The 12,559-nt window shown below is 38.6% G+C and overlaps 2 protein-coding genes across 2 annotated transcripts; both read right to left on the reverse strand.

Moving 5' to 3' along the window:
• Window positions 1-920: 920 nt before the first annotated feature.
• On the reverse strand, window positions 921-2,046 carry LOC119282523. The gene is made up of 3 exons (XM_037562723.1): window positions 1,808-2,046; window positions 1,363-1,599; window positions 921-1,265 (listed from the first exon to the last, which is right to left on the reverse strand). The coding sequence occupies exons 1-3, from the start codon at window positions 1,994-1,996 to the stop codon at window positions 1,044-1,046; spliced, it is 648 nt and encodes a 215-aa protein (XP_037418620.1). The 5' UTR covers window positions 1,997-2,046; the 3' UTR covers window positions 921-1,043.
• Window positions 2,047-2,710: 664 nt separating this feature from the next.
• On the reverse strand, window positions 2,711-3,823 carry LOC119282524. Its single transcript, XM_037562724.1, has 3 exons — window positions 3,598-3,823; window positions 3,153-3,389; window positions 2,711-3,055 (listed from the first exon to the last, which is right to left on the reverse strand). The coding sequence occupies exons 1-3, from the start codon at window positions 3,784-3,786 to the stop codon at window positions 2,834-2,836; spliced, it is 648 nt and encodes a 215-aa protein (XP_037418621.1). The 5' UTR covers window positions 3,787-3,823; the 3' UTR covers window positions 2,711-2,833.
• Between the last annotated feature and the right edge of the window lie 8,736 nt (window positions 3,824-12,559).

Below are 12,559 nucleotides of genomic sequence, written 5' to 3' on the forward strand. Positions count from 1 at the left end.
TTTTTTTTCAGCAGACGAACGCATAAGAATTTAATACCACCTCGGATAGAAAAAAATATTTTCAACAATGAACGGATGAAAAAATTGGCGAAACACATCTTAGTTTATTAGTAGGTATAGATATAGATATAGATGTATGTATGTATGTACTATGAGTGTCAAGCAAAGATAAAAGTGAGTGGGATATACCTGCTAAACAAACAAAACATCATAGATCCCAACATGTCTCCTCTTGGCTGCACTGCAAGTGAAACAACCACACACTTTGTGTTGCAATGCAATAGGACGAGGGGTAATTGGAATTTGCTAGGCGTCCAGCTAAGTAACGATGGGGAGCTGGTTGGTGCGTTCAGTTTGTGTAGCATGCAATTTGCACATATGAAGCGAAGATCTTGAACTTTGGAGACTACAACTATTTCCTGGACTCTATGGCTCCGAAAAGCTTTATTCCACCTATCATGGCTGCCAAATAAATTGCAGATAATGTTCAAGTATAGACGCATAGAACTCGTGGGGCAGTTTCTTTTGTTGTTTCTTTCCTCTTTCTTTTTCTTTTGTCTCCTACCCTGTATCCGTCTTTGTAGTTCTATACTCTTCCCATTATGCGTGTAAAAAATTGTGTTGGACAAGGTTGTCCATGCCTGTCATCCATTTCTAATGAAAAGGTAGGGGCCTCCCCTCGTGAAGTTGCTGAAAGAATACTATATATGTTCTAGCAACATAGTTGAGCATTGTGTGCTCTAGTATGATATGAGTTAGAAAAATTTGCCCATCGCCTCTGCTATACATCGATGTTATATCGTCAAAACAAAATTCTAGTATTGTGAAACCTTCAGTTCATACATATTTTTATCGATGAAGATTCAAACCATAAATTCAATTAATGCATTACAAATGAAGACACGTCAAACAAGCACTCATGCAGATAACAAGCTGTAATTTATTAATATATTCGACACCTTACATATATATGATCTTCAATAAAAGTATTTATTCCAATTCATTTGCTATGATGCAAGCAAATTATTCATAACAGCTTTCTCTCAATAAAAAGGTGCACGCTCAGGGATCCCCTTTCGGCGGTGACGAATAACCCTTGGTGGAGATGGTTTTTCGTTGCAATAATCTGCATCGCTGCAACTCTCTTCATTGTTTCCAGTATTTCCACTTGTGTTACTGCAATCTGTATCATCATCCTTCCTTGTATAGTCAATAATATCTCTAGTTGGAATGCTCGTCCTCATATCCTCTTTGATTGCTTTAAGCTGCCAAGAAAATGTCCAGTCGAAAATAAGTAAACATTAAAGGAACCAATTCCATGGGGTGACTTTTCAATAGTTACACATTAGCTTAGTAGCTTACGTTGCAACCCAGGGAGCAGAAGCGGAATGGGTCAAGAAGAGCACGATTGCAACTCTCACAATTGTATGATGATGATGATGCCTTGACCACAGAAACACCACAACCACGTTGTTGTGGGCGCTCATTAAGAAATACAACCGTTGCACTGTTGATCACATATGTTTGTACATCACTGATATCAAGTACATCTTTTAACTCGGCAACCCTGACCACATCATGGTATGATGACCGCCTTATCTAAAAGATTTCATAAGTTAATTCGTGTTAGTCATGACACAAAGGTATATCGATCCACTTTTTCACTAAAGATAATACATGTGTGATGATAACTAGATTTTTAGATGATCACTTACACTAAGTACTTTTTGACATATGTTCTATAAATATGATGTAAAACTACTCTTGCATAATCTCTATTACTAAATCGTAATGTTGTACACCATACCTGGATTACTCGATGGGTGGAATGATGGTGTGAACGGCAATAATAGCATAAGGCAGCCTTTGATTCCTCGCAATCTATGCAAAACAGGTTACACTCATTGCGAGTAGAGGAGAGATGGTTGGTGCATATTGCAAAGAACTGTGTTGCGAGCAGTAGCTCTAGCCATGTAGGCACCGTTCCCCCCTTCATTGCAAAAACAAAGATGTTTTGCACTTGGACTACTATGTGTTGTGCTTAGTAAGAGATGGTATGGGGTACCTTTATAGTGTGATCTTGGCAGTAAAACAACTGGCGCACATAGTTTGTTGCGGAACTTGTGGGGCGAAAAACTGACATCTAGTCCAGAAAGGCAGGCCCGCATATCTTTTGTCAATTAATGGGTGCTTAGGTTAGGGACAACCAAGCATTTGGCGTCTCTCCATTTCAATGGATGATTCTCCATTCTTCTTAGTACATCTAGGAATACATTTCATGCGCAAAAAAAAATCTTTAATGAGGACGATTAAATATTCATTATTTCCATGACACAAATGCCAAAAGGGTAGTCACCAAGCATAATGCCAAAAGGTCATGAAAAAACAATGAGAATTTCTGCAGGAAGATGAATGGCTTGGTTGGATCATTGAGCCAACACATGATTAGTTGTATGGGTCAAATATTCTGAGATACGATATATAAATACTGGAAATTATGTTCTAGCAACATAGTTGAGCATTGTGTGCTCTAGTATGATATGAGTTAGAAAAATTTGCCCATCGCCTCTGCTATACATCGATGTTATATCGTCAAAACAAAATTCTAGTATTGTGAAACCTTCAGTTCATACATATTTTTATCGATGAAGATTCAAACCATAAATTCAATTAATGCATTACAAATGAAGACACGTCAAACAAGCACTCATGCAGATAACAAGCTGTAATTTATTAATATATTCGACACCTTACATATATATGATCTTCAATAAAAGTATTTATTCCAATTCATTTGCTATGATGCAAGCAAATTATTCATAACAGCTTTCTCTCAATAAAAAGGTGCACGCTCAGGGATCCCCTTTCGGCGGTGACGAATAACCCTTGGTGGAGATGGTTTTTCGTTGCAATAATCTGCATCGCTGCAACTCTCTTCATTGTTTCCAGTATTTCCACTTGTGTTACTGCAATCTGTATCATCATCCTTCCTTGTATAGTCAATAATATCTCTAGTTGGAATGCTCGTCCTCATATCCTCTTTGATTGCTTTAAGCTGCCAAGAAAATGTCCAGTCGAAAATAAGTAAACATTAAAGGAACCAATTCCATGGGGTGACTTTTCAATAGTTACACATTAGCTTAGTAGCTTACGTTGCAACCCAGGGAGCAGAAGCGGAATGGGTCAAGAAGAGCACGATTGCAACTCTCACAATTGTATGATGATGATGATGCCTTGACCACAGAAACACCACAACCACATTGTTGTGGGCGCTCATTAAGAAATACAACCGTTGCACTGTTGATCACATATGTTTGTACATCACTGATATCAAGTACATCTTTTAACTCGGCAACCCTGACCACATCATGGTATGATGACCGCCTTATCTAAAAGATTTCATAAGTTAATTCGTGTTAGTCATGACACAAAGGTATATCGATCCACTTTTTCACTAAAGATAATACATGTGTGATGATAACTAGATTTTTAGATGATCACTTACACTAAGTACTTTTTGACATATGTTCTATAAATATGATGTAAAACTACTCTTGCATAATCTCTATTACTAAATCGTAATGTTGTACACCATACCTGGATTACTCGATGGGTGGAATGATGGTGTGAACGGCAATAATAGCATAAGGCAGCCTTTGATTCCTCGCAATCTATGCAAAACAGGTTACACTCATTGCGAGTAGAGGAGAGATGGTTGGTGCATATTGCAAAGAACTGTGTTGCGAGCAGTAGCTCTAGCCATGTAGGCACCGTTCCCCCCTTCATTGCAAAAACAAAGATGTTTTGCACTTGGACTACTATGTGTTGTGCTTAGTAAGAGATGGTATGGGGTACCTTTATAGTGTGATCTTGGCAGTAAAACAACTGGCGCACATAGTTTTTTGCGGAACTTGTGGGGCGAAAAACTGACATCTAGTCCAGAAAGGCAGGCCCGCATATCTTTTGTCAATTAATGGGTGCTTAGGTTAGGGACAACCAAGCATTTGGCGTCTCTCCATTTCAATGGATGGTTCTCCATTCTTCTTAGTACATCTAGGAATACATTTCATGCGCAAAAAAAAATCTTTAATGAGGACGATTAAATATTCATTATTTCCATGACACAAATGCCAAAAGGGTAGTCGCCAAGCATAATGCCAAAAGGTCATGAAAAAACAATGAGAATTTCTGCAGGAAGATGAATGGCTTGGCTGGATCATTGAGCCAACACATGATTAGTTGTATGGGTCAAATATTCTGAGATACGATATATAAATACTGGAAATTATATGGCCCGCATAAATACTAAGCCAACTGTGAAAATAAATTGCAGATGAAACAAAAGATTTGATCTACAAAATATATTTTTATTACTATGGGAATCACCTTTAAATGTGCCCATTTTATCATTTTGTTGTGTGTGCTTCCTATGTGCTTCTAGCATGGTTGCTTTTACATGAAACACCTGATTTTTACATGCTATGCGCCTTGTGTGTGAAAGAGATGGTAGTGCGACGCAACATGCCACTAAATTAGGGATGTCAACCGGGTCCCGTTTAATCCCGTTTAAAGCCCACTTATGATATGATAGTTCAAAAAGGTTTTTTGTTTGTTTGAGGAAAATGAACTATCAAGCTAGCAAAAACTAACTAAACGGGATTGCGGACGCCAATTATTTGCCACTTACATCCCTACACTAAATGGGCGCATACCATCGCACTAAGACACAGTTTGCTTTGGGACTTGTTCATTGATTTTGCTGTTGTTTTCTGTTCACGGCTTTTCTCGCTCAGTTCAGGCCTTTTCTCGTTGTTTCCCTATTCACTAATTTTGCTGCAACTTTTCTGTTGGTCTTCTGTTATGATCTTGTTTTTTTCTTTTTTTTATTACTGTATTTCTTATACTTGATGAATAAATTTTTAATGCAAGGTGATTTTAAAAAAATATAGTGAATATTTTTTAATATACACTGATTTTTTTAATATACATAGAAAAAAATTATATATGATAACATATTTTAATTTATACAACAGACATTTTTAAATATAGGATGAACTTTTAAAAATATACGATGAATGTTTTCGTAATATACACTAACTTTTTAAAGAAAAGACACTCAACAATTTTCTAATTTTTTTTACTTATTTTTAATAGGTTTTAAATATATATTTTCAGAAAAAACAACAGTCATTTGTTTTTAGAAAACAAGTTAAACCAAAAACAAATAAATAAACACGCTCATGAACAGTGTGGGCTGGCCCATTTGCCCTGGCTTTTTAGGCAGAGCCTCTCCTATTTTACGCAAATTAAAGGTTGGTTTGCTAAGAAAATGTTTGCGACATTCAAATAAGCAAACTAGGTCACCCTAAAAAAAATTGCACCACAAAAAATCCAACCAAACAGCTTTCCCCGTCAAATCCAAGAATTTTCAAACTCGAGCATAAGGACCTTGTCGAACATCTGCATGAGTGTGACAACAATAAATGGCTGGTGGTGAAAAGTACACTGCATGATGTCCGAACAAGAGTGAAAGGAGGCTTGGATGGTTGCCTCCTACACAATATGGTACATCTGGAAGAAACTTTCCAGGAATGAAATCGGAGGACTTTGGAAACCAAATCCTGCAACCCAATGGCGATCTTCTAGGTAATATAAGCCTCCACGAAGACGCCTCGAGAGAATATCTCTTTCCGTGATTTCGCGCGAGGATGTGATGTAAATAGTTTGAACATGTTTCATGTTCTTTGTGTAGGTTCTGATCCCTTCTTATAAACTAAATCTTACCAGACGGAAGTACAAAATAATTTTGTGAATACGCAAAGTTTGCACTTTTCACTATCAGGAGGAATAGAGTAGTACCATTACAAGGAAAAGTGATCCGCGAGAGCGCATAGACACAGGCAGAGCGAGCAGAGACGAAATGGGGATACTTAGCCCTGAGTCATGCACACGCTAACCTGCCGCCAAAATGTTGGCATAATCCAATATCACCCGCAGGTGCCCAAAGCCTGACATCCTCCTTTTTTGCAAAAAGGGCATAGATCTCTTGCAAAGATTCATGATAAGTACAAAGCACAACAAACATTAAAAAATTACAAAGAGGTCAACGAATCACCGAACAAACGCTACCACTGCCAGAACAAACCACCGACACGTCGTTTTCATCGCTCCCATATTGGAGTTGGCAGGAATTTGTCATTGACAATTGGGAAGTCTTCGTCTGGCATCCTCCTTGATGAAGCACAAGTCGAATGTACAGTCCCCCCTACTTAATTGAACAACAGAGCTCCTAGTGTTTGCGGTCCAAAAACTACTATAACTAGATGATGCCCCGTGCATTTCTGCACGAACCTTGCTTAAAAAATGCATAAATGGTTACCACAAAAGCATCTAAAACTAATGGAAATCAAATGTGAGCTTAAAAATAAATAAATAAAATGAAGCGTCTAAAAGGAGAAAATAAGTAGCAATTAAAAGAATATCATTTCCAGCAGAATGTGAAGGATGAACTCTAATGCAAAAATTACTTATAACTAGCATGCATGAATTGATGATGTGGCAGCTTTGCATGCATAGAGTAATGCAAAAAATGTAATTGCATATATGACTTGATTAAGTGGCAGTTGCCTGGCTAGGAAAAATAGGCAATGGGTTGTAGCTATTTAGGAATAGAAGATACATTCTGAAGAGCAAGCCACAATACTTGCCTATCATTTTCATGAAGACTTGTAAAAGAGTTGTACTACAGGAAGGCTGATACAACAACAAAAGACATGAGATAGACAACCCGTTTCACAAATTATATATAAATTGAACTGCGAAAATGTCTTATATTTAGTTACAAAGGGAATACACTCTTTCGTGGTAGGAGTAACCTGAATCGATATGCATCGGGGCGGACCGAACTCCGGTTTCAACATAAAATCTGTTTCACAAATTACCCCCATATATACATATGAGTTTTCCTTGGCGAAAGGAGAGTGTGTATGCCTGGCAATAATGAACGTAAAAGACATCTGCTAATTGCATCACTAGTCACTATACGGTACTACTGACTACGTAATCGGTGGATTGATACAGTGAAAGCTAAGCTTTTGCATTGAGGAACCATGCATGCCAAGAGGGCAAGCACCACGAAAGGTCGACACCATGCACTGGCGAAGGCAAGAATAATTTTCAGGTGTGACGGAGTTTACGAAGGAGGGAACCATGTATCATACGACTATGTGAGAGCTCAAATACCTTTAACAAATACAACACAAATATAGAAATTAAGTATTGGCACTCAAAATACCTCATGAGATGAGGATTATATGGGACCACTCACTTAACGGCGGAGCTTTGTAGGGGTAAAACCAGGCCATGGCCTGTCCAATTTATGTGAAATTGCCAAAGCCTGATGAGCCACAAGCAGTCCGCTGAACAGATTTTTTTAGGCTTTTCTTTAGACTAGCCCGCCCAAGAATTTGTTTGAAGCTACGCTACTGCACTCACTAATTTATCATGTAAATTAACTAGATGAAACTAACAGATTAGTATATCCACATTAGGAGGGGACGCAGATTCAGTGAACATGGTTCCCCATGCACCCCTTATGAATAGTAAATGAGAAAGGTGTAACAGCTCCCATGTGCCCCTGCACCCTCATGAATAGTAAATTCGTAAAAAATGAAAAAAATCTGAAACTTTCAGGGATCAAACTTGATCAAAGATTTGATGTTCTTGAAAAGTTTCAGACACAAACAACCTTCGTGGAACCCTCACAAAAAAAACAAAATCGCTGCTCAAAAGTGTACATATACTTTGAACAATGATTTTGTTTTTTAGGTGATGACTCCTCGAATGTTATTTTAGGTGAAACTTTGCAATATCAGCAAAAGTTGATTTCCCAAAGTTTCAGGTTTTATGGAATTTTTTTAATTTTTAGAAATTCAAAAAAAATAAAAAAATAAAAAAACTAAATTTATTTTTGTAATATACATAGTCAACCGGTATCCTTTTAAGTTTCATGAAGCAATCACATCCATGGTAATCGAGGCAAAAATAACAAAATAGAAGCCATATTAAAAACAATATTTGATGAATAGTATGGTCACAATTGTATTTCCTTCACAAAGAATACCATGACTGTGAATACATCACGAACCTTCACACATCAGTAGAATGGTCAACTAAGTTTCATACTAGAAAATTTCAGATAATAATTGGATTTCAAAATAATGTTCACGAGTTTGCAAAATTGTTTTAGAATTCAAAAAAGTTCTCACAATTGGAAAAAATATCATGATTTCAAAAATAAAGTTCATGAATTCAAAATAGTGTTCATGATTTTGAACAAATGTTCACCAATTCAACAATATTCACAAAAATCAAAATCTTCCTGAATTACAAAATGGTTCATCGATTCAAAAAATGTTTGTTGACTCAAAAGATGTTCAGGAATTCTAAAAAATGTTCATGCACTAACAAAAAATGTTTGGCAAACAAAAAATGTTAATTGATTTTAAAAAGTTGTTCCCTAAAATATATTTTCGCTTAAAAAGGTTAACTGATACAAAAAAACGACTTCCAAAAAATGTTCACAATTCAGATAAAATGTTCGTGAATTTCAGAAAAAATATCGTGAATTGATAAATGCTAAGAATTTTCAAAAATGTTCATAACTTTCTAAAAAATGTTCATGAATTTTGAAAAATTCAATGATTGCATAGAAAGTGTTCGCCAATTTGAAAAATATACATGATTTCAAAAAATGTTCACAAAACTTAAAAAATGTCTGGAAAAAGAAAAAAAATAAATGAACAAACACGAATAGGAAAAACTAAAGGAAAGAACAAAAGAAGAAAAGAAACAAAAAACACATAAAAATGGAAAACTGTATGGGAAGGTTCCAGAACCTTCCGTGGAAAACCCTAGTTGGGAAGGCCCAAAAATGTGCATGTGTGGAGTCTGGGGGTGCGCATGCGGTCTATAACCTCGCCAAATAAGATTAGGCCTACTACGCAGTATTACAATTCACAAGCGAGTATACGAGTCGTCCGACGTACCCCATACAAAGGTGACTCTCACCTTCTCAGGGGTTGATAAGGGGCGCACTGTATATGTGTCACTTGTTCCAATCTATGAGTTTTTCCCTTTTCCGTAGATTCATTTATTGAAGAATATTTTATATCTTAAATCGAGCACCAAATCATGAATCGTTTTCATCATTCGATTTCTCGCGTCCAGAACTTTGAAACTAGATTCCATGTTAATACGTTTCAGTGAACTTTATTAATAAAAAATGCTTTCCTTTAAAATAAAACTAGAGTAAAAAAATGCTTTCCTTTAAATAAAACTTCGTCAAGTCAAGTGAAGCCATGCATTAACATCATTGCTCCTTGTGCACAGAAAAATGCATAGGGTAGCAGGAGCTCTTTGGGAGCAACTCCAACGTGTGGATCCAAACCGGCTTGTCCGTTTTTTGCCTGTTTGGTGTTTGAATTGACGTGTTCACTCCTTTTCATGTTTGGGTTGGCAATGCTCAACACACGGATGCATTTCCGTTCGACTGGCGGCCTATTTTTTGCTCTTTTGTCTACACATAAAAAAATTCCCGTAAGTTCACATAATTTAATCAAATTCAAATATCTCATAGTTTCACAACCAAACAATATCTCATAGTTTACAAGCCAAAAAAAATTAATTGTCACAAATACATTTAAAAGAAAAAATAGTCGATACATCTATTGGTTGCCAACGTGAGCCCACATATGCTCAACCAAATCATCTTGCAGTTGATGTATATTTTATTATTTCTGGTATTCGTTGTACTGTCATGATTGAAGATGAATAGATCGAAAGGTTTCTCAAAAAAAGTGAGTTTCCCAATAACGCATTTAATAATAAAATTCGGTGAACTATGCAAATGTTGCCGCTCCTCCATGTTCAAGCACAACATTGTCATCCTGAAATTGAAACCCTTGGTCATATATTTCATCCGCACATTCATCCTCTACGATCATATTGTGCATGATCACACAAGCAGTCATCACTTCCCATAATTTCTTGGTGCTCCAAGTTCTAGCAGGATACCGAACGATGCCCCATCGGGATTGCCAACCCGCCCATCCTTGATGGATTTTGGTTTCCGCCATGGACCATGACAGTCTATTTCCGTCACCTATCTGATCCCAGGCTCGTTCAGCCCACCCAAGGCCCGCTCCTCTGTGACAGACTATTCAGTTACGGATTTACATGACGTGTAGCAGATGAGTCCCATGTGGCATCTCCGTCGATCTGATGTGGCGCCAACGTGGGGCTGACGTGGCTCCAGCGTGGGCCTAACATGGCATCGTGTAAGCCCATGTAGCATTCAGCCCAATATGATCTGACCCATTTATTTTAGTATGGCGAGGCCTATGAGCCCATTTTACTGCAGCTGGTTGACCCGTTCATTTTGGGCTGGCCCAAAATCATTTACTCTCTCCGTTGGCCATCCCTACTTGTTCAATATGCACATCAGCCCATTAAAATTATGTGCCACTTGTGTTTTTTCTTTAGCCGGAAAGTGTGTTTCAAGGCCCACTTCATTCGGCCCATTAGTGTTTACTCTACCCAACCCGACCCTTCTCACCTAAAAAACGGCCCTTCTTTGTTTTTTACACAAAATGTTTTCCAAGCCTAACATTGAGCTTACATCTCCAGATCCATCACAAATACAAAAAAGAGGCACAATATCACAAAGCACAAGTAACATTGAGCTTACATCTCCACATCCACTAAACATGGAGCAGCAAAATCCAATCAGTTTTGCATCCAACAATATGTAGTTTGCACAACAGAAGCATTACAAAATAAGGTGGGTTCCAGTAGTATATCACATTCACATAGCTTCCATGCATCAAGTAGAGAAGGACGGTTGATCTTGGACAAACAACTTACCCTTGAGTTGATCTTGCTTGCAATTAACTCACCAAAAACTCTAGTTTTGCATCCATCTCAGCTTGCTTCTTCCTGTTCTCCTCATCTCGCTTTCTGTGCTCCTCGTCTTGCCTGGTCCTTGCTTCTTCGGACTCCTTCAACTGCTTGGTCAAGGTGTTAACAAGCGCCTGAAGCTCGACAATACCCCTCTTTGCCAATTCTGCTTGACAGTTGCTATCGCTTTGATCTCAGATGGACATGTTGGATCCCCACACATGCTGAAGAAACCTTGGTTCCTAGTGTGCTTAGCAAGCACTGCAGCTACAACCTCGGTCGCATAGTTCGATTCCTGACCATCTTCTGTAGGCTGAGAGGCCTTGTTTTCCATCTCAGTCTAGCAATGCAAGCAACAAACATGGTTATAAGACGACTTAAGCACAGATAGAGAAGACAACAAACATGGTTATAAGACGGCAAGCAACAAACACGGTTACAAGCCGCAATGCTTTCACATTTTTGAGGCGGTGGCGATCTCGGTCTTGGTCAAGGAACGACGTAGGGACCGGTGCAGATCTGCAAGAGCCGCAAATAGAGCGGCTAGATCCGAGCAGAGTCGCCTACCACACGCAAAAATTTGCCAGCGCCTTTGACTCGAGTAGTCGCAATCGCGGGCTTGGAGGTGCCGGGACCAACACTCACGCCGGCCGAGAGGAGCAAGAGACGAAGGTGACATCCCGGAGCTTCAAGAGCCTCACCGAGCAGTTGGGACAAGTGTGGATCGCGATGAACCACCGCCATCATGCACGGAGTTGGAGGAGCCCTGGTGGGCCACCAGGGAGGGCGCAAAGCTAGAGATTCCGCCCGATCCATCCAGGACCGGCGAAGGGCCAAATGGATGGCCAACTCCTCGTTCGCCTCCACGTTGAGGGCATCCCAATCATTGGGGTTAGCTTTAAAGGAGAAGCCGCTACCTGATCCTGCCATGGTGGCGACATAAGGTGGCGAGGGTAGATGATGGTGAAGAGAGAGGACGGGAAGTAGAGTGGTCGAGTGAGTGAGGCTAGAATTTGGTTTGAGATGGGATAGGGTGAGTTTTATGCGTCGTGACTATATCTCGCATTCAGCGAGGCAGTACGATATCTCATTGAAGAGTTATCGGGCCGGCCCATTCACGAACGGTTAAAAAAATACAATGGAAAAGGAGAGAGCTACAGGGATCAAACCCTGCTCTACGAGGAGACCACCCGCGCTGCTAGCCAGTACGCTCACGTCTAGTTTGTGATAACTAGTCAGGGCGAGACGTACTTGATGCGAATGGAGGTGGTTTTCCCACATGTTTTTTGTTTTCTCTCTCTTTTCTCTTTTTGTTTTTTCACGGGGTTTTCTTCTTCTTTTCTCCTGTTTTACTAGTTTTTCTCTTTTCTTTCTTTTTCATTGTTTTTACTTAGTTTTCTTTATTTCTTTCTTGGTTTTCACTGGGTTTTTCTTTCTTTCCTTTTTCTTCATTTTTTATTTATTTTTGTTTGTTTCTTTCTCATTTTTTAACAATTCTCCTTGTTTACTCTCGGGTTTCATTATTTTTATATACACATTTTTTGTATATATATAATACATTTTTCTTACACACATTTAACATTTTTAATACCTGATTAACATT

Source organism: Triticum dicoccoides, chromosome 3B (genome assembly GCF_002162155.2).
Source record: "Triticum dicoccoides isolate Atlit2015 ecotype Zavitan chromosome 3B, WEW_v2.0, whole genome shotgun sequence".
Classification (NCBI taxonomy): Eukaryota; Viridiplantae; Streptophyta; class Magnoliopsida; order Poales; family Poaceae; genus Triticum; species Triticum dicoccoides.